The sequence below is a fragment of the Chaetodon trifascialis genome, chromosome 9, assembly GCF_039877785.1.
Source record: "Chaetodon trifascialis isolate fChaTrf1 chromosome 9, fChaTrf1.hap1, whole genome shotgun sequence".
NCBI classification, from domain to species: domain Eukaryota; kingdom Metazoa; phylum Chordata; class Actinopteri; order Chaetodontiformes; family Chaetodontidae; genus Chaetodon; species Chaetodon trifascialis.
In genome coordinates, this window is record NC_092064.1 from 15,716,104 (window position 1) to 15,743,827 (window position 27,724).

At 44.0% G+C, this 27,724-nt stretch overlaps 2 protein-coding genes and 2 non-coding genes across 5 annotated transcripts in view; all 4 read left to right on the forward strand.

Moving 5' to 3' along the window:
• The first annotated feature begins 6,527 nt into the window (after window positions 1–6,527).
• On the forward strand, window positions 6,528–19,690 carry LOC139336583 (P2Y purinoceptor 3). Its single transcript, XM_070970727.1, has 4 exons — window positions 6,528–6,566; window positions 6,721–6,811; window positions 15,459–15,883; window positions 16,480–19,690. The coding sequence occupies exons 3-4, from the start codon at window positions 15,468–15,470 to the stop codon at window positions 17,150–17,152; spliced, it is 1,089 nt and encodes a 362-aa protein (XP_070826828.1). The 5' UTR covers window positions 6,528–6,566; window positions 6,721–6,811; window positions 15,459–15,467; the 3' UTR covers window positions 17,153–19,690.
• On the forward strand, window positions 12,029–12,101 carry trnaa-agc (transfer RNA alanine (anticodon AGC)). The gene has a single exon. It is a non-coding gene; the product is annotated as a tRNA-Ala (tRNA).
• Window positions 15,074–15,147, forward strand: trnat-agu (transfer RNA threonine (anticodon AGU)). Its single transcript has one exon. It is a non-coding gene; the product is annotated as a tRNA-Thr (tRNA).
• Window positions 19,691–20,957: 1,267 nt separating the features above from the next.
• The window catches only part of LOC139336581 (rho guanine nucleotide exchange factor 17-like), a 61,743-nt gene continuing 54,976 nt past the window's right edge, over window positions 20,958–27,724 (forward strand). Inside the window, exons 1-2 of one of the 2 annotated variants that reach the window (XM_070970724.1) lie at window positions 20,958–20,980; window positions 21,126–26,511. In XM_070970724.1, the coding sequence (XP_070826825.1) occupies window positions 21,229–26,511 (5,283 nt within the window). In that variant the 5' untranslated portion in view covers window positions 20,958–20,980; window positions 21,126–21,228. Of the gene's footprint in view, window positions 20,981–21,016; window positions 26,512–27,724 lie in introns of those variants that run through there. The other variant, XM_070970725.1, reaches the window with a different exon arrangement.

Consider the following 27,724-nt stretch of genomic DNA (forward strand, 5'->3'; position numbering starts at 1 on the left):
CCCGGGTCAAGTATTAGGAACAACCCCATCTTTGGAAGTTTTAGTTTGGTACCCAGTTTGCACATGCTATGGTATATCTGTTACCGTAAGGTTGTGTTTGAAACAGAAGCCCAACGTCTTTTCAGCGTTGAGAGAAGTGAATTGTATGTTAGCTATTTGGTCCAGAGTGAAGGACCAGCGTCAGGCTTGTGATATGAAGTGTAAATCTGTTTTTAATTTGTTTTTGGATTTTTTTTCTTTTTTTTTTTTCTTTTTTTTTAATGTTTTTTTTTGTTGTTGAGGGTTTTTTTTAAGATCAGTTAGTGATCTTAGTACTATAACTAAGCCAAGTTTGTAATTGTATATTTACTGTAAAATGTAGAACATTGAATAACTATTAAAATTTTCCTATAAAAGGAAGATTGTCTTGTGTGACCTTTTTTATTGCTGTCATTTTTCCTTTTAGGGTAAATCTGGTTTTGAAAAGTGGAATATGCCTCGACAGTCGCCCTCTGGGATTTATCCCATGATACTGACAAAAAGCAGATGTGCTTCTGCATGTTCGGTTCAGCTCCACACAGACTGACAAGTTGTCTGACATTTTCCTAAGATAAGCATAATATGTTTAATCTGGATAAAGATGGATGAAACAGTAACAGATAAGTCAGTAATGGTGGAAGACGTAGTGAGATCCTTAAGTATGAGTACAAACACGACACTGTAAAAGCACTGTTACAAGTAAAAGTATGTCAGTATAAGCAGGAAAATGTACTTAAGTATATTTCAGATATTAAAAATTAAAGTACTCAAAGCAGAAACAATGTCCACTGTGACTGTTAGACTATTATATACTGTATCATTAGATTATTATTACTCGTGCATTGATGTTAACGCGCTAACGCTGTCAGACAAATGTGAAGGAAAAAGTTCAACATTTCCCTCTGAGATGGAACAGAAATAGAAAGTAGCATGGAAAAAAAAAACACGCCAGTAAAGTACAAGTATCTCAAATTTGTACTTAGGTGCAATTATCAAGTAAATGCACTGAGTTACGTTCCACCACTGGAAGTCACAGCCTCACCCATTTCCACAGAGCTCCATGCCTGTTAAACGGGCGAGTCACAAACCAAGAAAGACTTATTGTACTAAAAGGAAATTTTGCACTTAAATTAGATTCATGTGCTATACCTCCCATTAAAATGTACAGCTGACTTTTCATTTATGAATTTGAATTTAATTTGTGTATCTCCTCGTGCTGGTGATGTCCTGCAATCACAAATGTTTAGTGTATAATTAGTGCATGATGTAATGGGCACATTTTCAGAGCAGCAGCTGAAAGCACACAAACTAAAACCAACAGAGTTGGACGTAACATCTATTAGCAAAAGTTCTAGGTCAGTGGAGCACTATTTCACAGTGTCACCTGACATCAGCTCCACAACTTAAACTGGCAAAACAATCTCACCACAAGATCCGGCTGTGGTGAAGAGGTTTTGGGAAGTCCGACTGCACGTTAAGAAACATGGGTGGAAACAATGCATGACCCACAATCCATTCAAAATGGCTTTATGAATGCTACGAGGAAGGAAATACACTCAGCTTCACTGGGCCTCAAGGACGTGAATCTGTGCTGTGGGACGTGTTTTGATGGGAAACACTGAATGTTAACATAACTTTGTTTACGTACTCCAAAAATGTGCTTAACTTTTGTTTATTAAAACAAGTGGAACTGCAGAAGAGCTGAAATGTGGAAATCTCAGGAAGTGGAAGTGGTATCAGGATTTTAGATTTACTGAGGTCAGGAGTCTTTTATCAACTACTCACTGACAATACTGAGTCTAAACACATGGGAACAAGCTGAAAGAAGCCCAACAAATGTATGTTTTTAGCTGTAGGACAAATCCTCACTCCAGGTTGCTAACAAGACGCGATGTCGGTGTCCTCAAAGGCAGCTTTGGCCTGAAAGAAACCATCAAAGGACTGGCTTCACCCTCCAAAATCATTCTAACAGCGGACTTTCCCTTTAATGACACATCCATTGTGCTGTTTCAAAAACAGGTTGATGTCAGGACACCAACACTGAATCATTGTGCATTCAAATAGAAGAAGCAGAAAACATTATTTCCTCTGTGGCTGGAATAGATGGACAGCCAGCAAACACTCACTCTTTCACTTCTCTCTGCATCCATTGCCAGACATCCTACTGGGTTGTGCAATACAAGCCACTACTGAGCAAACACACACCCTTTTTATGCACAATGCCCCACCAAACACGCACACAATCATATCTTAATCCTGAGTTTACTGCTGCTATAATGCAGATCAGACAAGTGATAATTCCTCATGAAGTATATAAGCTTTTGTGGATACTTCAGGGAGTATTTTTCTGTCAGAAAGTTGAGTTTCAGAGGTTTAAATGCTGTTAACTCTCACCTACTTCCAGTAACACACACACACACACACACACACACACACACACACACACACACACACACACACACACACACACACACACACACACACACACACACACACACAGGCTGTCATGATCAAAGCTCTAATCAATGTCACAATGTGAGTGATGAATCAAATCAAAGTTTGCTTATATTGCACTTTTAACACAGGAAATACATTAAAGGTAAGACCAACTCCTGCTGAACATCAGCCACTGTAGCCAGTAGTGTATGAAAATGTTTCTGATAAATGGACAGGATGTCATTTTTAGGGGGTTAGCACAGTAACGCTGAGACAAGAAGTGTGAGAGGGGAGTTGGGGTAGCGAGTGTTGATGATAACGAGCGGCCATGCAGGTTCATCAGTGACTAACTAATGACTTAATTTCTCATCCGCTGGGATCCTGAAGGCCAGATCACACAGCAACACATGGCCTCCCAGCATGCGATCTAAATGTCCCCCTGTAAGTACTTTAACAAGAGGACAAATTCTGCATCTGTGTGTCTGCGGCTCTGTCTCAGCTCGTCTGTTGAGCTTTTGTTTGAGTCAGCATTTAGAATCAAATCAGGTATTTGCATAGAAACCATTTATTGTCAATGCCTGTCAACAGCAGAGACTGAATGCATCTAGCATGCAGAAATCAGCTTTAATAAATCATCATAATCAATTGCTTTTATTGTATGTGCACTAATTATATGTTGTGCTGTTTCATCATAGATCCCTACACAATAGTGAACCTGCTCATGTTTTCGCTTCCTATCTCTGATAAAAGGCTTCTCAAGGAGGAATACCACATCCTACAAAGTGATTTTCGGAGAATAGATTGCAGTTAACCTTAAATGAGAACTAGAGTGCACACTGGGGCTGGTACCGTGTGCATGTGTTTAAGCTGTCAGTATTCAGAGTCATTTGTGTGTATTTGATCACACACAGCTCTTTAAGCAGGCATCAGGTAAATCACAACGCCCTGTTGCAAACTGCAGACTCTCTTAAACATGCATACATGCACACACACAATTAGTTTTGACATTAAGTGCTGGTTTCAGGGATTTTATGATGTAGTGACAGTGATGGACAACCCGGAAAAACCAGATACAAGTTGTAAAAACATTCCATCTCTCAGTGAAATTAAGCCAGAGGGCTTTTCTCTTGGATTAGGATTGTAATAGTGTGTGAAGACAGCGAGTCATGCGCTACAATTTTTGCACTGAAGACAAAAAATAAAGGTTTTTAAAAAGTAGGGTGTCAGTCGTTGGCAGCGAGCACTGTATTCTATTTATTTACAAAGCATTTCTTGATATCTTACATGTCTTATTAACTATACACTCAGTTTCATGCTGCTCTGGTCCAAAGACTGTTTGGACCTTGAAAACCATCATGCTAATTCTGCAATTGGGAAAGTGGCTCTGAAATACTCTACACCAGCGAAACACTTTGCATGAGCTTGTAAAAACAGGCAACCTTTTAATCAATTTAAATCCCGTTTGACTTACCTAGAGCAGTGTGAATGTGTGTGTTGGTGTCCTTGGCCTATTTGTTGTATAATGTGTTGGTGTATACTGCACCGCTTGTGTGCTGTAATCAGGGCGTCCGGCTGTCTCTGTTTAAATAAAGCTTATAATAGTAATAATATTAATAATAATTTAGCTCAAGTGGTTTACATGAGCCTCAGGGTCATCAGAATATGTGCCGGGAAACATCTTTTATGGGACACCACACAAAAAAAGATTATTTGGTTTAGCTTTCGGTTGTTGGAACTAATTCCAGTGAACCTGTCACACATGCAGCCATTAAGACCAGTCCAGCAGTGAGCCGCATAAAATCAAATTCAAAGTGTTTATGGGTTTGGAGATATACTGCATAGTTATGTAACATGCTTTTGCACTCCGCCACAGCTGCCCCCCTTTTTTGAAGATGTGTTTGTAAAGGTGGAGCTCTTGGTGGAGGCGTGCTATTGCCGAACAAATGCAAAGACGGGTGGAGGCCTGAAATGACTGCGCTCGGATCAGAGAGGCTCTTACGATACTCCACAACCATTACGAAATTTGCTGATTAAGCGTGATAAACTCCACTTCCCTGTCTGCACACGTCTGCAGTTTCAACATGACAAATGAACTCATTCAGAAGAAGAAGTCTGCTGGATGACTGTTCAGAAATTTAATCCTTTAAGTGACTTGACCCTATTTTATATATTCATTTTCTCTCTCAGTGGCATAAAGTCGCAATTATCCCCTTTGTCTTTTATTCTATTTTCTGCAGCTGACATTCAGTCTTATCTGGCCTTGAAATCATATTCTGGACTCCCTCACTTATACCCCTTTGTGTTTATTTAGTTTATAACATCTTGTGGAGGGGTTCTGCGCCACTCTTCTGTATGCAGATGTTGTTTAAATTTTGCAAAGCGGCCAGTGTTGTGCCGTTCTGCCAGATTGTGGTAATGACAGGCAATTTTCCTTGATTCTATGCAAGCAGCTAACTGATAATCAGTCTTTGTCTCTCTCTCCCAGCAGAGGCTAATTCCTGTGAACACTGCAGTTCCCTTGAATGTAATCTCATAAACACTATCATTGCATCTCTGGTGCAAACACACACATTCATGAAAGACATCTTGCAGCCACTTAGGATTTGTTATCTGTCAATCCCAGAGTTTGGCTTCTGCACACAAACACACGCACACTGATAACTTCATCTGCAGAGTTAATAGCGACAATATACTGTTTTATAGCAGTTCAGTAAAGGAACTGAAGGGTGACAGCAACCTGACTTGAACTGTGAGGTGTCTGTGATTTCTTGGCATCAGACAAAAGCAACCAATAATACATGATTAGACTATGAAGGACAGATTTTTAATATGACATTTGACATGTAGATACGTGTGGATGTGACTCACTGGCCACAACACTGGAGACAAAAGCAACAGTGCATAATGTACAACAATACTTTGTGCCGTTTGAAAACACAAACATGGGATAACAGTTGTTTTCTTCAGACCTCAGAGTCTTAATCTGCAGATCAGGAGCCAAAACACAGCCCGTACTTCTGCTGTCACTTTCTGCAAGGAGAGTATGTGTTGAGATGTTTTCCAGACATCTTCAATCCGTGTCTGGCCTACTTTGTATTCTCTATATTTCCGTTGCATTAACAGTATAATTATCCATTTGAGATTGACACCAAACTCATTAACCTGTGAAGGGTGTAAATCTTAAGGGACAGCCGCTTCCATTTACACCCATATTGTTCAACCCAACCCCTTTATGAGAGTTGCTGACAGCAATTAGTGCTTTGTGGTGTTTACAGGAGGCAAACAGGTAAATGAAGATGTGCTGCCATTTCCCAAATGTGTGTCTCAGTTGTGGTTTGTCTTATCAGATGTGGAAATAGGATGCAGAGCAGGAAACAGTAACACTGACAAATCAAATAAGGCTGCAATAAAAGCTTCATGAAATCCCAACCAGATTAGACCCAGCCACAGATGTTTGCCAAAAATTTCTGTTGTTTAATGTCAGTGAGCAGCAAACGGATCATCAGCACTCTGTGATTTGGGGCATGAACATAACAGATATACTTATAACCACTCATAGACTCTCAATTAGCATTTGAAATCATTTGCTGAGGGCTCTGTACAGGACACTTTGGACCCGTGTCCACTGATGTCCTGTACGCTCTGCTCCAAGAGGTGACATTTCACCCCGGGGCGTGTTACAGGGAAGTTTGATGGTTGAGTGGATCTCAATAACTCATGACCTCAATATCGGTTTAATCCGAGATATGATCCTGCTTATGCCACGGCCACTTGCCACCGGCATGAGTCCGCAGTTTTGATAATCCTCGCCCCTTGATTTGAAGGTTATTAAACTGTTGACTGCAACTATGTTTGATGTACTTCTGCCAGCCATAAAAACAAGTCTGTCCTCTGCCTTTGGTTTAATAGTTAAGCAAACATTGGCAAAGCACGCTAAAAATAACTGCATAAAAGCGCGCAGACGTTTTTTCTGATTTGCATCGGCACCTTTGCCTGATTGTGTGGCGCATGCCTCATTGCGCGTGCGTGGTTCTGGTGTTAGCGCGCGGTTGTCCCGGGCCGCAGACAGAGTGTGAAGGGCGCGTGTATCAAAAGGAGTCGCTTCGCAGCATGTAGGTCCTGGGCGGAGAAACAGCGATTTAAACCACACTTGTTCTCGGTGTTAATGATATAAAACAGCTTCCGGAGTGTCCGTGCTGATTTACTGACACTTGTTTTCTCTTTGCGCTCTGTTCCTCCACGCTGAACTGCTCTTTGTCGTTTCAGAGGAGAGATAAGGAGCAGGACGGGTCCTCTGCCATGGCTGAGTCGCCAACTTGTTGATGTTGTTACTTCATTTGTTTTGCGGTCATACAGGGTGAGTTACCGTGTTATTTTTCTCTCTAATCCTCAGAGTAGTGTCATGTATCACGGTAAGACTTTTGAACCAAACGAATGAGAACATGATATTCCCACTGGGGCACAGCGTGGCTGAACACCGGGTTTACCTTGCCAGCTACACCTGCCATTTTCAATGTGCTAGTCCAACTACAGCTTTATAATTGTATTGTGACATATGAATCCTGCATACTGTACATGTATTGCAGTTTTACTCCAGCCAGGGAACTAATTAAATGTTACAAAAGTGGACGAAAGGAAACGTCCCACAAACCCATCAATCCTGGCAAATGTCTGTCATGGTGGAGGAAGATTTGTAACCCGAGAGCACTTTTAATCAGTAAGTGCACTTTTGATATGGCCTGTTGTTATAAATTCAGATTAATTGCCTCCCTATATCCTCCCCACTGTTTTTTTTTTCCCAATCAAATTCCACACAAGGTGGTAAGACACTAACCTGATGCACGCTGCGCAGTGACATGCCTCCGGGCACAGAGGTTTTATTGTGTACATATCAGGTGTGAAAATGTGATGACAGCTGTCTGCACATAGTTTGCAGGAAATGCACTTTGTGTAGGGTATTGCTTTTGAAGTGAATGAAAAAGGTCCTGAAAGTCAACCTACAAAAATGAGGCCGTTAAAACATCCTGGGAAACTGCCTCTATTCTCATGAATTGGATGCACAGTTTTTCAGCTTGAGAGAGCACAGCTGAGTCACAGCTGAAGCAATTTCAATAACATCCTGTTTGTTACTTCATATTCGCAAATTTGGATTCAGCAGATGGTTGTCACACTCTCACGTTGAATTGGGCCTTTAAATGCATATTTTACATTAGAATTATTGCTTATTTTTTGTATCTGCCCGTGTGACTGGAGTTGTGTGACAGCTAGCAGCGTGTCCTCAAAGCAGCCATCTGTCTTTATATCTGTATCAACCATCTGAGAATACCCAGCAGTGTGTTCAGCAACACAGGGCTCACACTGATGTCTTAATGCAACAGGAGATTAGGTTTATTCTTACTGAAAACAGACAGAGACAGCAAAAAGCATCCCTACGTACAACACAGCAGGTTGTTTTCAGTGTGTCAGAAATATTGACAGCTTCTCAATGTCACATGTTTAACAGGAGTAAACTACAACATTATTACAAATGTATTGGCTGGTTTGTTAACTCTAAAATGTGCAGTTTTCTGTCACATGATGAAGAAAACAGCGAATCTTCACAGTTGAGGAGTTGGAAATGGGTCATTTTTGGCATTATTGCTTGAAAAATGACAAGAGTGATTAATCAAAACTGGTTAATTTTCTGTCATTTGACTGTCCGTTTCAGCGCTGCATGTATGAATAGATTTCCTTTGATCATGACATACGTCATCTCAGCTGTTGGTGACACCAGTGGAAAAATGGTGAAATGAGTTTTTTCAATAAGCTCGTATTACACAAGCATTTAAAGTTTTCTGTGTAATATGTGAATCAGCAACTGAACTTGGAACTTGGAGGGGCTGTCATGTGTAAAGACCTGGCACCCTGGCCATGGGACTTTGGCCGCCCTGTGTTTATTGAAGATTCCTTTCTGCCCGGTTTCGGTGGGCGTTTTGTCTGTCTGACTAATGTAACGCTGGTTTAGGGAGACAGAGACGTGATAGAAGGGTAGAGGGATGGAAATAGTACAAAAGTTGTGTCCAGGACAAAGTTAAATGCACAGCACAGAGTAAATAGTGAAGAGCTCAGTGGCAGCATCCCAAACATGCATTGAGGAATCAGTCAGTTGAAGACTTGTCTTTTCTTTTGTCCAGTCTTTAAGTTTTACTGACTCTGCTCTTACCAAAGCTGCATTCAGATCCCCTGTGCATCACAAACCCATGACAACAGCCACCACAGGGCACAGGCTAAGTGCTACTTTCTTAAGCTTTTGATTAGCTTTTTGCCTCACCAGAGGTGTGTATCAAGCTTCTTCAGCAACTTAATGCGGCTTATGTTTGGAAAAACATGTTTTTCTGTCAACATGAGCGAAAGCAAGTGTCCAGACAGCAACACAAGTTCAAAATATTCGTGGGATATTTATGCTTTATCAACAAGGCCTTACTCTAATGATGGAGAGCTGTAAAGGACAGGCATGAGAGAGACACAAATGGACAGTGATGTCCACAAAGCCTGTTTGTGTGGTTGCCTTTGAACATCTTGTCGGCAGTCGTCGGGAAGTCGTATTCCCGACGACGTTACCTTGTGTCCGTGTTCGCTGATGTCTTTGTGGGAGGAAGATTTGCTTTTAAGAAGAAAACTCCAGTTACCACTTGAATAGCTGCTTTGATCTCATCTGTGCTTATTGCTCTTATTCTAATATTATTCTTCATGCTCGCTGGCGATGCAGGAAGATGAGTCAGTCGATCTGGGACAAGCAGCTGTGTAAAGGCGCAACACCAGCCCTACTGGAATCGCTTAACAGAGCAGAGATGTGGACTGTGATTCAGAAGTCTGGAACCAGGCGAACAAGACATGACAGCTCTTTATTAATAAGTTGACAGCGGGTTTATGGGTGGTGTTTTTGCCCTATAAATTGGCCCCACCTTCCCGAACACCCATACCAGAAATCAGCTAACCTGAACACAGTGTCCTTCTGAATGAATGAAGTGAAACAAAATGTCTGACGATCATGCCAAAAGCAATCTTGTGGCGTGCCCGATATTTAGCCTTCAGCGCCCGATGCTCGACTGTCCTGTCTCTGTACTTCACTTGTTGCATCAGAGCTGCGTTCACTTCCCCCGTGTGTCGCAACCGCATGACCACAGTCAGCTAGACAACAGCCTCAACTGCTGTCTGTCAGCCTCTACACGCCTTATGAAATCCTCAGACCAAATCCTCAGAGCTGCAAGCGTCAGCGTGTTTTTGTCTACAAGTTACGGCAAATGATTACAGACGGAGCGCTGTGTATTGTCACCTGCTGCCTCTTGTGTCCATATCGCTCTTGAAGGCGTTACTGTTCATCTGGAGTAACATTTTGTTTCTATTCTGCCAGAGGGGAAAACTCGACACTACACTACCGCATCAGTTCTTCTGTCCGAGCATGCAGTGATGTCCAAATCTGTACATAAAGTCTTTGCAGTTCTTCTATGGAAATCAAACAATTAGTGCAAACGTCATTTTTCAGAGAAGCACAAGAAAGTTGCTCAAATGTGTGCGCTGCTTGCTTGGCCTGTGAGAGGTAGCTTGTGCTCTCTGAGGAGAGTTTAGAAGTTGTCTATTAGGACCGTAGACTGATTGCAGTCAGGACTCGTGCATCAAGTGATTATTTAATTTTCCTGTCGACCATATGGCTGAACAGCAGCCTTCCTCATCCCCCAGGTGCCTTTTTATGTTGCAGCTGATTGGTTCAAGATGTCTCTTGTGTTATGGCCGCAGTGTCCGTCCCCATGAGTGATTGGCTCGTGGTAACTTGCACCATGTTTCCTAAGATAATCAATCAGTCAAGACAGGGCTGTGACATCTGCAGCATTCACTTGTGTGTGTTGTGTCCTTGCAGTTTCATCTGTCTTTGTTGGGAAAATGAAAGAATGTTTGTTGTTTAACTCAGTAAAGAGGAGGATGTTTATGTTTGTGCGTTCCTGCGTGTTACGTACATGCGTACAGCAGATGTTTGTGTGTGCCTGCAGTCTTTAATGTGTGAAACAGATGTTTGATTCCATCCTGGTCATCCTGTGTGTCATTTTTTTCAAATTCATCATGGCCAAAGCATGACTGTGCACACACGTGTTGTCGCCTGTGTGTGTGTGTGTGTGTGTGTGTGTGTGTGTGTGCTTGTCAGTGGGTGTGTGCTGTGTTTCAGGACAGAGAGGAGCAGTGGGCATGAATCGTTGATGAGTGTCCATGGACAGTAGAAATCAGAGATGGGGAAGTAATTAGGGTTGAATGCTCTCTCTAACTCAACAGCTCCCTCCTCTCTTCCATTGCAGCTCCTGGTCTGTGTTTGTTACAGAGATGGTGTGTGTGTGTGTGTGTGTGTGTGTGTGTGTGTGTGTGTGTGTGTGTGTGTGTGTGTGTGTGTGTGTGTGTGTGTGTGTGCGCAGTATACAGTACAAGTTTTCATGTGCTCTTATCTGCCAGTCACCCGTCGCCCGCTCTTTTAGATTAGATTACCTGAAGGACGGTACCTGTGAAGCCGGCCTGGTTACAGATTGACTGCTGCAGCTAATTAATCCAGATGATTGTGTGTCTGAGTGTGTGTGTGTGTATGTGTGTGTGGTGGGGGGTGCTGGATTGAACAGATTGTCTGTTTTGTAGTTTGGTAGTCATACTTGCATGTATGACAGAAAAGTGGTGGCAGCATGTTTAATGAATACACATAGTGCTCATAAACAGTTCAATTGAATTGAATTTGAATGAAGCAAAAACGTCAAACATTTGCTTTTAATAGCCTCACAAATGTGGTCATTTGATGATTTTTATTATTTATGTATTTATTTTTGGTTTTGGACTGTTGTCTCTAATAAAAACAAGTGGCAGATTGATAAAATAATCTATTCCTGTATCCCTAAATGAATCGTTCCTTACATACTTTGCAGAGTGGATTAATCAGATTTTCCCATAAATAAAAGCTGGAAATATCACAGAGAGCAGTGAGGGTGAACCAAAGCAGTGAAGCTGTGAGCTGTGAGACTAAAACAATTATCTGAAACAGTAGAAGTGAGAGGAACTGCAGAGTTGTTTTTGACACTATGAGTGACGCCTTTCAATATTCATAATCCGTTTAGTCTCTGCTTGTCTCTGCGTAACAGACAGTAACTTTCAGGCTCTGCTCGCTGCTGCTCATGTTACCGTAACCAGGGTTCAAAAGTCCTGATGGTATCAAATTCACACGCAGAATAATCATTAAAACTTTATACGTGGTGCTGATTTCCAGCCCTGTTTGCCTTATGCTCGGTCATTTATGTCCTACATTCGTCCTGGGTTGCAGTTACGTTCTTGTAATCGCGGTTTATAAATAAACTTGCGACACCTTCAGCTCTGCCTTTGGGAAGGCCTGAGGACAGTGAGTACTTAGCAGCCAGTCTCTCCTGTCAAAGCATGTGTGTGAGGGAGATAAACAGTGTGCAGAGTGAGGGAGCATCCCTGTCAGCTACTCGTAACTTTACCTCTGCGAGAGGAGCTGCAGCTGTGTAAACGACATGTCATCTGCTGTGTTTTACAGCTTGGGTTTGCAGGGGAATTAGCTCAAATGGTAGAGCGCTCGCTTAGCATGCGAGAGGTAGCGGGATCGATGCCCGCATTCTCCAGTAGTCCTTTTGACTGTGGAGGCATGCAGTGCAATGCTTTCAAGGGTACGATTATTTCTCTCTGCTGTCAGGCAGTATATATATAACCACTGCTCACTGGAGCATTTACTGTAGCGCTGTACAACATATGTGAGCATTTACAGCAGTTTTCTGTCAGACAAATCTCAAAAAGTGTAAGGAGAGGATCCTTACTACCGCAGTCAAGCTCCACTTTATCCCAGGAATAGTTTGAGTTGATGATAACAGTTTTATTATTAATACCACAACATCACAAGAGTTTCCTCTAAGGTGGTGGAACTGTTACAAACGTCCTGGTAGAGGCTTCGTGTCTGTTTCTCTTTCCGCAGAAAGGGTTTGAGGAGAAGGTGTACGGACAAGTTTGAGTAAACCTGGCAAAAATACTACAACTGTGAAGGCAGAAAAGGCTGCACTGAGTCACAGAGCAAAGAGCAGATGACTCCTTCACACCCTTAGTGCCAAAGCCAAATGAATGCCGCCAAAGGTCAGTGAGCAATGCTTTAATTAGTGTTTGCTGTTAGCGATGGACGTGGCTTGAAATGACTTAATCTCACACGTAGCTTTCAGTTTTATGTTTTGAGAATCTCATCTAAAAATACTCAACATTTTCCATTATTTGACTTATTTTTCAGAGGGGCAATATTTGTTTCTAGTTACGCTTTAATGTGCCTTTTTAGAAACACCGCGGGTATCTGAGGTGTCTCAGGAAACACACAGACGACAATAAATAGTGATTTCCAAATGCGTTTGGGTTTTTGTCCCTGTGGGTTTGTGGAGTGTGTCTGTTTCTTGCTGTGGTTTAATCTGTTTATTTATTGCACTGCTTATTAAACTAAAATCAATTTAGACTAGGAAATGTGAGTCTGTTCACGCCCAGTGAATATTTTCTTTAAATCCTTTAGGGATTAACCACAGAAGTCAGTAGTCATCAATGATTTATTACTTGGCCTCTTTCTTTATATTACATTTTGCACGTGTGTACAATCCTTCATTTTGTGAAAATTGTAGAAAGCACTCTTAAACGTTCCCTATCAACAAGCAGTCTTTCATGTTGAATTTTTATGCCGCTGTCATGGCCATGACTCCCTTGTAAAGGAGATTTTTGAATCTCAGTATGAATTTTCTTGGTAAAATAAAGATTAAATGAAATGACGAGATGAAGGAAACAAATCTGAACATGACCACAAAGGTTGAAATAGATCAGAAAGAGGTTTTGCATTTCTTTTTGCCCCCTTTCACCTAATAAAATTAGAAAGAGTCCATTGATTTTTCATGATCGACATCCTCCTCCAGCGATGCACGGTTATCTCCGCCACAGTGCCAGTCCACCTGACGTGGAGATATTCAACACTGGAATCAGAGCTGCGCTTGTTTCATTTGGCAGATCTCAGCTGCAATTCCTGCTTTACTTCGACAATCGATGATTTGCTTGCTTGGGCTTGTTATCCACAATGGAGGATTGTAGAACTACAGGAAACATTGCAGTTTGATGCTACACAAAGGAGACCTGCCATTGGCCTCCTGGGTAATATCAATAATACACTTGGTTTCATGTCACTGCTTGCATTGTGACATTTTAACTGCGTATGCATGCCAACATTCTGCTTACCAGGAAGCACAAAGTGACGCAAGTGCACCCGTCATCTCGGCTGTTCATCTGGAAATTTACAGTGTGGATTTGAGCTTTAATGCCGAAGTGGGACAAAAAAGGGTGGCGTTCATTGTACTTCATTCATGGAGGTTAGGCATGGTTAGCCCGCTAAAGGCAGGCCTGAGCATGGAGGCTGCCCACAGGAGGCACCTTCAGGCAAAACAAGAGTCCCTCTTTCCTTACATTGTAAAATCTACTGCTTTTCTGTCACAGTGGGATTTATGGAGATAATCACTTTCTACAGTGCAGTGTTTTCAGTAAGCTTAGTGATTTGACTCTCATGATGTCACAGGGCTTTAAGATAGCCAAGAAAGTTGGTCTCAAGGACTTTCTTGAGACAGGCTAGTCCACAAATCAAAAAATCTGAATTACCGTGTAAATGAGTCATCGGCAAATAAAGCCGACTGCAGTGCACTTTCCAGAACGTACTTATTCCTCTTTGCCTGCTCATTGGTTCAGTGTAGTGAAATGTTTTACGGTCTACCGCAGGCTGCCTCTCCCTCCTCCACTTCAATTACTCTATCAGGAATTATGAAATCATGCGTCACTGTTGGTCACAACAAACTCTTCATGCACCCACACAGAGGACTTAAAACGCACACACTCTTGCAAACCCACAGCTTTTTAACAGTGCACAAAGACAGTGTTTTACGCAGTAACAGGGCACAGTACATGCACGCAGCTGAAGGGGTGTTAGTTGTAAAATGCCATGAGTCACAGTCTGACAAGGCTATGAAGGAAGTGGCTTAAGCCAATCACTTACTCGCCCACGTGCTGCCATAAGGGAAATGGATATGATTGATGTTGGTGGTGGGAGCAGTGATTAACATTATTGATTAATCTCAGCCTCTTCCAGACGCTGTGAGTTGCGAGTGGGAAAGCAAACAGTTTGCAGTGGTTTTCAGTTCAAAACTTGCAGCTGTCCAGCTTCCACTTGCTAGAAAGTGATGGAGGGATTTAGTTATCTAATAAGCTGGCTCTCATTTCACTGACGTAATTTATTTTGGTGCAGTTTTCCTAGTAACATGTTAGTAACTACTACTACTAAATACCCAGGTTGGGAAGCTCTGGGTTTTACTATCCCAACAGCATCAGGGTTCACATTACATGCACTGTCTACAACAATATTATCACATTAATGAGAAATAATGAGAAATAATTGAACTCTCTGAAGGCTCAGTCTTTATGTTACATATACTACTTTATCTACATTTCACTGGCTGTGCTTATGCACTCTATATATTTATCACAACCTGCCTCCATGGTTCAGTTCTGCATGTTGCAAAGGTCACAGCCATGTCAGGGCGCTGTGGCTTAGTTGGTTAAAGCGCCTGTCTAGTAAACAGGAGATCCTGGGTTCGAATCCCAGCAGTGCCTTATTATGGATTTTCCACCGTGGGGCATCAGTAAACACTTATCAATAAGAGCTCATGAAGCTGTTTGGAGTGAGTGATAGTAATTAACTAAACAATCAATTGATCAAATGTGGACGAGTCAATCAGCCTCTAAACAAACGTTGGTCCCTTGTGCCCTCTGGTGGAGAGTTTCTCCCTCTGTGTTTAACACTTGAATGAACAGTCATCACATGCATGCACATGCTTTCTCTTCTATTTCTTTGCTTATTTGTTGTCACATCATCATCAAACTAACGGCGCCCTGGTGTCTCTCCCTGTCTCTCTCTCCTCCAGGATGTGAAGATGCCATATTCTGTCAGCTCCTACCCTTCAGAAACTCTCATCTCGAAAACCTTCTCTTTGGACTTCTTCTCTACCAGCGAACACCCCACAGAGCCCTACACAGCAGACAGCGTCGCCAACATCAGTGGGTCAGGCAGCCTTCGCTGCACCTATAAGGAAGACTTTAAGCGTATTTTACTCCCTGCTGTGTACACCTTTGTCTTCTTGCTCGGCCTTCCTCTCAATGCTGCTGTCATACTGAAGATATGGAGGACTGGGCCCAACCTTTCCAAAAACAACATCTACATGCTCAATTTGGCCATTGCTGACTTTCTGTATGTGATGTCACTTCCTTTGCTCATTTACAACTATGGCAGTCATGACTACTGGCCCTTTGGGGAGTTTGCCTGTAAGCTGGTCAGGTTTCAGTTCTACAGGTGAGATGCTTCACAGAAGGTCAGCTAATTATGTCTGCATACAGCCGTGTGTTCAAAGTATTCCATCATATCTGAACTTTACTTGGTCTTTAAAGGTCTCAGTATGCTTCAAAGGATCTGAGTCATCCCACCACATCTAAAGGCAAATGTGAAGGTGTGGCGAGACATGATAATTTTTTACAATTAACAGCACTTGCTCCTGGACTGTCTCACTTCAGAGGCATTAATAATGTTTAACGTGGTTGCACACAACTGACACAAGTAGATGTGTGAAGCTGATTGCTGCATTTAGTGGAGTAGGCCCCTGAGTCTGCTGTGTGAACGGTGTAAAGGAGGGAGAGATGCTAAAAGATGATTCAACAAGGACTTTGAAGCACACTGAGCTCCTGTTAGAGCTCCACAAATACTGACCTCAAAGCTTCGCGTATTCTCATGATTGTACCACACACCACTCAGAGCCTTAAGTGTTTTAGTTCTCATATTTCCAGATAGGCTCCAGTTCTTTTCATTAGTGTGACATTTCAGTGAAAGAAGCTGGTCAGCTGCAGCTTAATAACATTTAACAGCATTTTCTCTTTCTCATTTTCTTGTTTTAGTAACCTGCATGGCAGCATCCTCTTCCTCACCTGCATCAGCATGCAGCGCTACGTGGGCATTTGCCATCCTCTCGCGATGTGGCACAAGCAGGGTGGTCGCAGGATGGCGTGGTGTATCTGTGGAGGGGTGTGGCTGGTGGTCGCCATCCTGTGTGCGCCAACTTTTCACTTTGCTGCGACGGGAATCCAGCGAAACCGCACAGTGTGTTATGATTTAAGCACGCCGAAGCAGTCAGTGGACTACTATCCGTACGGCATGGCTCTGACCTGCCTCGGCTTCTTGTTGCCCTTTATGGGCATTATGGTGTGCTACTGCCGGATGGCCCACATCCTCTGCCGCCCGGTGTCCTACCAGGGTGTCTCCATGGCGACAGGGGAGAAGCGGGACAAGGCGGTGAAGATGATCATTGTGGTGGCGGCAGTGTTCTGCATAAGCTTCCTGCCGTTTCACCTCACCAAGACCCTGTACCTGGTGGTGCGTACTCTGCCTGGTGCGCCCTGCGAGACAAGAAACTTGTTTTCAATCATCTATAAGAGCACCAGGCCGTTTGCCAGCATGAACAGCTTTCTGGACCCTATTCTGTTTTACTTCACCCAGCCACGCTATCGCCGGAGCACCAGAAAGTTTGTGCTCAAAGTCACCAGCCTTAGGGACAAAGGCACCAGTGTTTGAGCCAACAGCAGATCATAACCTGCAACAGTATTTCTTAAAGCCTTTCTGCGACACCGGTGGTGGATCTGGATGGAAGCTGCAAAGTGCTGCAAGTATTGGTTGCTGAGTTTTTCCTTGTGTATGTTCTAATGTAAGCTGCAGCCCTTTGTGCTATAACCTACTACCAAATGAGGTCTAGAGAAGATTAGAGGCATGTCAAGAAGCCTTCTGAAATGCAGCATGAAGTTTTTAGTGTTATGATGTTAAAGGTAAACATAGACTGAGAAAACCTGGAGAAGAAATTCCCAGAATTGAAAATAGAAATCAATATTCTCTGGACCGTACATGTACGTGCTGGTGATAGCGTCAGCACACCTGGGCATTCACATCCTGCGTCGTCCGTGTTATCTGTGAAATGTTTTCTTCCAGTCTCCGCCGTGCACTGGGTACTGTAGTTTTGTTTTTTTTGTTTTTCATTTTTGTTTCACACTGTGAACTGCAGTATGATAGAAATACTCTAAACTGATAAGTGTCTCCTACAGAACTAAAGATGAACGATGAAAGTGTGAGATATAAATAATGAAAGAGAGAAGAGAAAATGTATGTTTTGGGATAAAATCCATGATGGCTCAAAGCCATGTAAAATGCTCAAAGCAATTGTTGAATGTTTGATGAGTGCATGTTAGAGTGGCATGAAGCACTTGAGTGTAATGCTGAGGTGAACAAAGGATTGCAGATGCATGGCGGGTGAAGAGGAACATGTGTGTGGAGACATTACACTTTCATAGGAAGGTTTCTGCTATTTTAGTAGCTAAAAGTCACATGTTTTAACAATATCCAAGTTGTAAGGCTTGTTGTTGCATGTTTTCACCACTGGGTGGCGTGTGAACCCCACTGCTGTAACCCCACTGCACTGAAACGCTGATTCCAGTCTTTCTAAAAATGGTATGGTTCCTAACATAGTACCCTGTAAGGACTAGATCTTAGCTGCTACAATCAGAGGTAAACCGATGCCAACAAATCCTAAATGTCCAGCTCATACCGCTCTAAAATAGGTCCATGGTTTTCTCCACATGTTTAAATTCTCCAGTAAACAAAGGAAATCTGTTTAAACGTCTGTGCCAATGTTAATATATCCTTATCAGGTGCATTAGCTGCTCAGAGGGAAGGAAAAATGCAATTTATGGACTTTGGGGTCGGGTCTAAATAAAGACTCAATCCTGTGGTTTTTCACTTCCTGTGAGTGTGACACCCCCCCGCCGAAGGAGGTTTGGCGTTATAAACATGATAAAATGAAGAATTAATAATAGGGCCTAGAGACATTTATCAAAAGAAGCTCTACACCTAAACAGTTACTCTAGAGTACATGTGAATGGTTTAGTACTCAAGACTGTTTCGATCGCTCTAAGCGGATACAGCGCACTCTGAATTTGTACAGTCTAAACAATGGAGGACATTTTTATTTTAAACTTCTGTCTGGTATTTCTTAGAAGTTATACCAAGTCTGTAATGTTCATGAAATGAACATGAATGCAGATTACATTGTGAATGATGTGTACTGCATTTCTCTGTAGCTTGATGTTAACTTAATGCAAGTTTTGATGTTTTTCCAAGTACTTATTTTTGACATTACTAATAGTGGCATTAATCTGGTACACTTCCTGCCAGCGTACGTGAATCCTGATTGTAAACTGTGCCTGGGGTGGATAGTTTAATGCTGAATGTGTTAACTAAGTAACTTAGTGCCTTTTAATCCATAACTTGCACCAGGCTCTCTTGGTCTTCAGATCAGGAGTTCATGTGGCCCTCTCTGATTTGACCTTTTGATGTCAAATTAAAGCGAAAATACAAAAGTAAACTTTAATTCAGATTTGAAACAAGTTTTATTTGCCAACAGCTCTGAAGCCCTGAAGCCTCTGTAACCGACAAGCATTAGGCAGCTTTACTACCTAAACGCCTGGTTCAAACTTGTAGCCACAGGTTGAGTTTTGCACCCATGAGGCTAGAAATGTGTATATTGCTTTAATGTGAACCTGTAATTTGTAAGCATTTTAAATACAAGGAGCATTTTGACTAAAATATGAGATCATGGGCTTAAGCTTGTTCAGCTTCTTAATGCATGTGTGTCTGTACACTGTGGATATTCAGTGATGTTTTAATACACTGTGTTCTGTGCTCCAGCAAAAACGTCTTGTTGTTCATGGGTCTGGTCGGTCAAATATTTTTGATGTCTCATTTATTTTTATTTTTCCACAACTGTCTTAAATGTTTGTGGTGAGTTTAGAGAGATCCAGATGTCTGTGCACTGTGCCAACATACTTGTGTCAATCAGTATTACGTAGAAGAATTCTTATTTTTGTAAAATACTGTAACACAGAATATTATCAGGAGTTTTATTTTTATTACGTAAATAGAATTATGTTGATTGAAAAGTAACATTTATGTTTTTATATATTTTAGTTTTTTTTTTTCTTGAGTTATTTGTGAAAGTTTTGAATGTTGTTGTCATTATGTAAAACTAACTGAAAACAGCCATTAAAAAAAGTCCCTCAGCCTGTCATGAAAGCCTTTTCTTCATTCAGATAGAAATACATTTCTGATGAATAGAAATCCCTCCTTCTCTTTCGCAACACAACATGAACTTTAACTCTCTGTCCTCTCTGTGTGCTCGGACCAAGGATGGGCTGGATTCTCAGGAGACAACAGCCCTCAAAAGGAAAGCAAGCGTCAGGTACAGTTTTTCTTTGAATTTGTTGGGTGAAGTCTTGTCACCAAACATGAATCTGAGCTTCCAAACAGAACAAATGTAAACTTCAAAACTGCCAACAGATGGTGAGTGAATGGTGGAAATGCTTTGCAGTAGCTCTGTGTGGGATTTTCCTTTCAAAGTATGAAAACATCTGAATCCTGCTTCAGTGACGCTGACCTGGAAGACGGGGTCATTAAATGCAGCATCCAAACTAACTGACCTGTCATTTAACAGGTCAGACTGTCGGGGGCGCTGCAGTCAGCCTCTCCTCTGAGGGAATGTATTCCTCTCAGGAACAAAAGGACCTGTTAACCAGACAGCCACATGGGAAGCACCACAGAGGGGTTATTGTGCTTGGGTGAAACTTTTTTCATTGTTTTGTTTTTTTTTTTTTTTTCCCCCCCTGAATGCTGACACTCTAATTTACCAACACCACCATAACACTGTGGTGCAGAGCTATGGCTGAGTATGCAGCTACCAACCAGTGTATCAGTCTCTGGCTTCCTCTGTGCGGAGCCAAATGACAAAATACTCTAATATTTATCCTGTATCTTGGGAATTAATAGTGTTTTATGGTGATATCTTCACAGGGGTGTTTCTAAGTTTACTCTGCAGGTCCAGACTTTGCTTTAAAATGTGCACTTTTCTGTCTAAAGTTCCTGACAGTGGTGCTGTCTTTTTCGCAAGGGAAAGAGCTATAATTACATGCAGTTTGTCCACAGTATCTGCCTTCTCCTATCAAAAAGGGAAAAAAAAAGCTTTTCCTCCCAATCCCCGAGGGGGCTATGACAGCCCCTATACCCCTAGTCCCGCCCACCCCCCTCTGCCCTATCTCAGGCATTAACATGCAAAAAACAACATAAGTCACGGAAAACCAAATCATGCCAAAATGAGGAATCCACAAACAGGTTGGGAATAAACGCTAAATCACGCGTCGGGCCCGTGCATGCGTGCTAACCTGGCGATGGGCAGAGGTTTACAAACAGGAGGGGGCAACAATGGAAAAGCTGTGTTTGTGAACAGGTTGGGAAAGTTTTGGCCCTAAAACATTGTAGCGCTGTTCCTCCTTGCGCGGATGCGGTTTCGGGAATCAACAACATGTAAGTTTTGATAACAAAGCAGCACTCATTTACTCAGTGAACAGCTTGTCATCTGATTAACCTCGTTACATTGCGATTTGAAGCTTTGCCAAAGTTTTTTTTTTTTTTTTTTAAGTGATTGTCTTCATGGTTTTCATGCCGTTAGGCTGCGAGGGGAAATGGACCACAACTCCAAAAGGTGCTCGGATCTGTAATGTCCGTGGAGGTAAAATGTGCGTGTGAAATTTGAACAAAGAAAGACATGAACAATGGCAGAAAGAGAGAGGAAGAACGCGGCTGTGTATCGCAGCGTCTCTTTCAAAAAGTTGGGGTCCTGGGGCGCCAACAGAAGTGAGGACCAACAACACAAATCAGAGGATTTGGAGGCAGCTGGCGTCGCCCTTCCCCTGGAGCCCAGCAAAGCAGAACAACCCGTGGCGACGCGTAATGTCAGTGTGTCAAGAAAAGTTTCCAAAATCTCTGCCACCACCACTGCCGGCCTCCCAACCGCAGATTCAAAGAGAGGCTCCTCCACTCCTCTCTCCTCTATTTCTCCATCCATCCGCCAGCTCACTGAGAGGTTTAGCAGCAGCGGCACGCACAGAGCCTCGCCGGGAGACGGCGCAGCAGTGACGCGGGGGAGCAGCACTCTTCCCCGGACTAGGGGCTCCAGGAGAGACGGGTCTCCGTCGCTCCGTAAATCTTTTCACGAGGACAGCGCTGGTGGATATTTCCAAGATAGTGATCCCACAGCTGCAGAGTCTCTCACAGACAATAAAGTGCAGAAGTTTCACTCTGGCACTGACTCCGTGTCAGGCTCGGACACAGAGAAGAAGAGTGAGAAGTGGATTCTTACACGTTTATCAACCGACAGCTGCAGTAACTCTGGTAAGAGAGATTATTCACAGATCAATGCATGCCCCTCTGATCCCAGAAAAACTTTGACTACAGATGAGGAAGAGGATATTATAAGTAGAGGGGTTCCTCCACCCTGTAAATCTCACAGAAGTTATCACTCAACACACCACAGTGACTTTATTCCCCTCCACTCTGACAAGTGGCCCAGTGTCACCAAAATTAGACAGATTTTTGATGAGAGACAAGGTAAAGCTACGCAGCAGCACAAGACTGACACTTGTGATAATTCAAAGGCAGCCGGCAGAGGCCATCTACACGAGCTCAGCCCCAGTGAGAGTGCTCCTCTCTCGGATAGAAGTGACAGACTCTCGCCTTACAGCTCTGCTAATGAAGCTAGCCTGTCTTTGCAGGGCAAATGCATAGTGGGACTACAAAGCAGAGAAAGCAGCGCTGCTAAAGAGACTTCTTGTCAAGGTATGGACTTTTATTCTAAAGCTGACCACCAGCCGTACTCAAATGAGGATGCAGAAGTAGAGAAACATACTTCTAATAACAACAAAGTTTCTGGCAGAAATACTTTCAAAAGCAGCAGCAGCAGTTGCACCGGGGGTAGTCGCTACCACAGGATTAACCCATCTCCATACAGATCTCGCAGTCCCAGCACTGAGGCGGAGGCTGCACATAAGACCCCCAGGACGACAGGATTGACATCTGACCCCAGCTGTGACCTTCAACCCCCTGTTACTTCGTCTTGGAGTCGACCGAAGAGCTTAGACACCTCCTCCTGCTCCTCCTCTCTTCAGCAGTCAACAGTGAGGGAGAGAAGGGATAGACAGGGGGTCGGGCTGCCCAGGGATAGTTTACATTCCTCACATAGCTCCTCTAGAGCACCAGCCCCCCCCTCCACCCCCTCCTCCTCTGCTCCAGCTACAGATAAAGCCATTACCTCCTCCTCCTCGACTGTAGCTCCCTCCACTGAGCTAAGAGCCCCAGCAAGAGTTGCCTCTCCCCTTAGCTCCCGCTGGAGATTCAGTTCTGGAGACGAAGAGGAGGAGCACACCAGGAGAAGAAGAGGAGGTGGAGTAGATGGGTGGAGTGTTCCTTCCGGCCCTGCTCCTTCCATCTCCCACAGAGCAGGAGAAAGGGGCACCACAGAGCGAGGAGGCAGCTATTTATCCCGCAGTAAAAATGGCTGGTGGGGTGCCAAGGGCATTGGCAGGTCTTCAGGCAGTGAAGAGGACAGCCCTGGTTCTTTAGGCCCCCACAGTCGAGAGGCAGTGCGCCGCCGCTCGCTGAGAAAGAAGAAGAAGGTCAGTGGAGCTGCTCTAGCAACAGGCCGTGATGATTATGATGATCATGATGGCGAATCAGAAGACAGCGACAGTGACACAGCCTTAACAATGGAGCACTTAGAGAGGCACCACCAGCAAAACACCGGAGGGGAATTTGTGGGAACAACATCTCGGAGCCACTTGGCAAGAGATGCCAGCAGTCATAGCCACAGAGCGAGGGTGCAGCAATGGGAGCGCATCTCTTCATCAGTGACGTCCACAACTCTTCCTGGTGTATCACGAGTGTCAAAGGTCAATATCCCCCCTTTTGTTTCCAGTCCTGGTGATTCGCGCTGCAGCAGCCGATACTCCAGCACGGAGACGCTGAAGGAGGAGGACCAGGCTAGCTGCGCCAACCGTGCAGCAAATAGCAGAACTGCATCCTCGTCCATGCTGAGTAAAACTTACCATGGTAATTTTACCATGTACCGCTCCCCAAGCTTTGGCCATGGAGACAACTTCTCCCGTACCCCTTTGCGGGTGCGCCCCAAGATTGTGCCTACAGTCACCCCCTTACCTAGCGTACTTGCCAAAGGAGGCGGGGTATCTGCGGGGGGTGGGGGTGGTGAGACAACAGCAATGAGGACAACAGGTGGGGATGGGGTAGATGGTAATGATAAAAGCCGAATATCCATGTCCAACCCCGATATCACATCAGAAACGATGTCGCTCTTAAACTTTCTGAAATCTGACCTGTCAGACCTGAAAGTGCGTAAAACAACTGGAGACAAATCCGGGGTTGTGGAAGGGTCATCAGTGTACAGGATGGGCTCACGGACTCATGGAGGGACCCTTCTGCTTTCTGGTCGTCGCCCGTCACTGAAAGACCTGACTGCCACCCTGCGGCGTGCAAAGTCTTTCACTTATTCAGACAAACCCACAGCAGCTGTGAGGTGTTACATGACTAGTAGCACAACAAAGAGGAGCTCCTCTGAACAGCAGCTTGACTTAGATGGAGAGAGGGATGGAGGGAGTGTGTCAGTGTCAGATAGGGAAGTAGAAAGCGATGGGGGTGATTTTAGGGTTGGGAGAGGACAAAGAATGAGGGATTATGGATTTGATGATGATGATGATGATGATGATGATGAAGTGATTCCTCCATTGCAGGAGAGGTATGTGCAGGAAGCCAGGCAGGTCATTCGAGATATCTGCCAGATGAGTACCAGGGAAGATGATGATGATGATGATGATGATGATGCAAATTTAAGGAGAACTGATCATAATTTGGGGGATGAATGTTTTCAGCCCAAGAAAACAAATGAGGAGAAGGAAAAAGCAGGAGTGAGCTTGAAAGATGAGGTGAGGACAGATCAAGAGGCTGAGTTTAAGAACACAAAAGACAGGGATAAACATGAGAGGGAGAGAGAGAACAGTGAGACGCAGAGGAGCGAGAGGGATGGACAAAGTATGCAGTCGGAGAAGTTAAACAGCAGGGGCACAGAGTACAGGGAGAAGGCAAAGAGACGGAGCAGAGAGACGGAGAGAGCCTTACTGGAGGGCGATTCAGAGGAAAGCATGTTCTACGACCGCTCTGTGGATGAACTCTCAGGCCATGAGTCTAGTTTAACAGATGAAGGGATTGTAACAGAGCCGGAGATGGGCCCCAGTGACCCCTCTGAGAGGTCGTTCCTGAGGTCGGCAGGGGTTAATTTAGGGTCACGAATTGCTAGGGATGTACTGGGGCAGCCTGTCACCGTGTGGAAGCAATCGGCTCTCCATGAGGTGGAAGGGTTCAAGCAGGAGAGAGAAGAGATGACGGAGAGCGTGAATTGTGCAAATCGTCTGAATGAAGTTAGGGTACCTCCCTCCTTGCCTCGTCCTGCCCATGTAGCTGAGAGTGACAGTATCATCATGGAGCTGAGCACCGCTGGTATCAGCAATGTCAACAGTACCAGTGAAGAGATCAACACCCACAGTGCTGTGTCGCAGAGGTCAGCAGGCACCGCAGGAGGAGGAGGAGGACTTGAAGCCCCTTCAACCCCAAGTGCTCTTCGTCGAAGGCGCAAGTTTTCCCCTTCTGGCAGTAACAACACAGGCTCTGATTCCAGTAATGGCAGTAATGCAGAGTCAACAATAGCAGCTGTTGGAAATGGGGAGTCCACAGTCTACCGCTCTCTCAGCGACCCCATGCCTCAGCGGCGTTGTTCTGTGGCCGAAGAGGGGAATAACAATTTTTCTTCTGTAGACAGCAACCTGTTAGGATCTCTATCTGTCAAAGGAGGAGGAGGTGTTCAAGAGGCCTCTGCTGTGGCCACATTGTCTGAATACAAGGGCAGTGTGGCCAGTGACCTATCGGTTTACAGTGATGGCGGCCTCCGTGATGATGCCGTTCATGACTACAGTGGGGTGATTAGGAGCATCGTAGCTGAGCCGGGTGCAATGGACAGACTGATGACAGATGACCATGGCAATGGCAAAGCTCCCAAGAAGAAGTCATTCAGTGATCCCAGTCGTCGCAGCGATGCCCCTTTACTTTCTCAGACTGACCCTGAGTTTAAAGGTCAGACAGGCAGCAATCAGCCAATCAGTGAACTGGATCAACCTGGCCAGATTCCACCTTCTAGCAGTGAGCCAATCCTTAGCGAGCAGAGAGAGGAACTGTGGGAGCCAGAAGTTAAGCCTAAACATGCATTGCCAACACAGCCGCATCACCATGCGGACATCAGTAATAAGGTCAAGAAGGCTCGTTCCCAGTCGGAGTGTACACCCCCCTCTGATAACCGTGATTATGAAGATGATGATGTGATAGACCAAGATGGAGATGAGAATGAGATGCAGAAGTTTAACTTCGACCTCAAGCTAGCTGGCGTTCTGTCCCCTAGAATGGTTCGCCGGCCCTGCAGAAAGCGTCCAAACAGGCTGGCTCAGTTCTTCCCTCATGAGGACCCATTTGAGCCACCAGAACCTGGTTCAGAGGTGCAGGAGGATCACAGCAACCAAACTGACCTCACTCCTCCTCTTCCCCCACTGCAGTCCAAACCCAAAATCAGACCTAAACATGTCCGCCATGCCAGCGAACCCGCCACCTTTATCCCCATCTCCCCACCTCCGCACCTCCACCCACTGAAGGAGGCCGACTGCCTTGCTGTCCGACCTAAAGCAGAGCCTCCAACCTTAAATAAGCCTCCAGGAGATGAGGCCCCATCTCTGGAGGATGTGACACAAAAATATATTCTGGGCACCGCTGAGAAGGATACTGAGGGCCCAGGGCCTCTTCCAGTGGCCAGGGATGGAGCTTCAGTGCCGGCCTTAGAGGGGCCCTGCGAGACCAGCACCAGTGGAATTACAGAAGCTGGACCACAGAAGAAGAGCACAGAGGACACTGTCTCCACAGCTACCCCACAGAGGACCAAGCCCAGAGTGGTGAGTCCACATTTTTTCAGTCTTTACCATTTTCAGTGTCATCATGTGTGAGTGTGTGAAAGGTTGCTGTCTTGTTGCAAGGTGTCTTTGAGTTCGCGTCATGTCAGGTCTTAAAACTGGTTTGTCTTTGAGTGAGACAGGGAGTGTACTTGATTTGCCCTTTTCAGATGTCTCAAATATTGTGAAGTGCAGTAAAACAACCCGTAAAGTTGTCTTCTACAGTTGGCTCATGGTTTCAATGCTAAACCCAAAGGTGCATGTGTGCAGTGTGTGCTTCTTATGAAGTGCTGTGAATCAGGACTTATGGTTAATTTCAGAGTACATTTGGGACCAGTGCTACAATACAGAAGCCATTAAAGGCTGAACAATGTTAAACAAACATCACCGAATGTTATTAGTTTGATTAAACACATCTCAGACAAAAGGCATTAAGGAGTAGACCAAGACCTGCTGAGCGTGTGTCTGTTTTCATTTATTTGTTCCATCCAGTATTGATTGTCTCTGCGCCAGGACTATAGAGTCATTGAGAGGGGATATAATAAACAGCTGACCCAAACACAGATTGGATGTGTGATTCTACATCTACTCAGCAGTGTCTAAACATTGGGAGACTTCTGGCTTGTTGTATCATAGCAACACAAAAGTTAACTGATCAGGCTGTGACCAAAAAATCCATATTATGATAATTAAACAGATAGATTAACAATAAATGATTTTTTTAAACCACCACTGGGTAAAATAAGTATTATATAATCAACAGAGTATTAGAACCTGCATAGAGTTAATGCTGTGCAGAGCGCTGGTGACTGAATGTGTCTGTCAGTGTTCCTTTCTGTGTGCCATTCATTGCCATACACACTCTACTTAGTGCACACAGACACACAGACACACACACACACACACACACACACACACACACACACACACACACACACACACACACACTATCTCTCCTGGAGGCCTTTGCCTGAAGGCATGGGTGTGACTGTGAATAGGTGTGGAGAAAGTAAGGACAACACAGGGATTACCATCCCATCTGAGCTCAGGACAGAAAGGGTTTTGCTTTCATTACGTCATGACTGCTTTTCTTATTGCAGTAACTATTCTGCAGCCATGCACTGGCTCTGCTCTGCTACGGAGGCCGAATGTTGCCAGTGTGTATGTTTCAGTAATCTGGACGATTTTGTTTTTATTTTGAAAAAAAAAAAAAAAT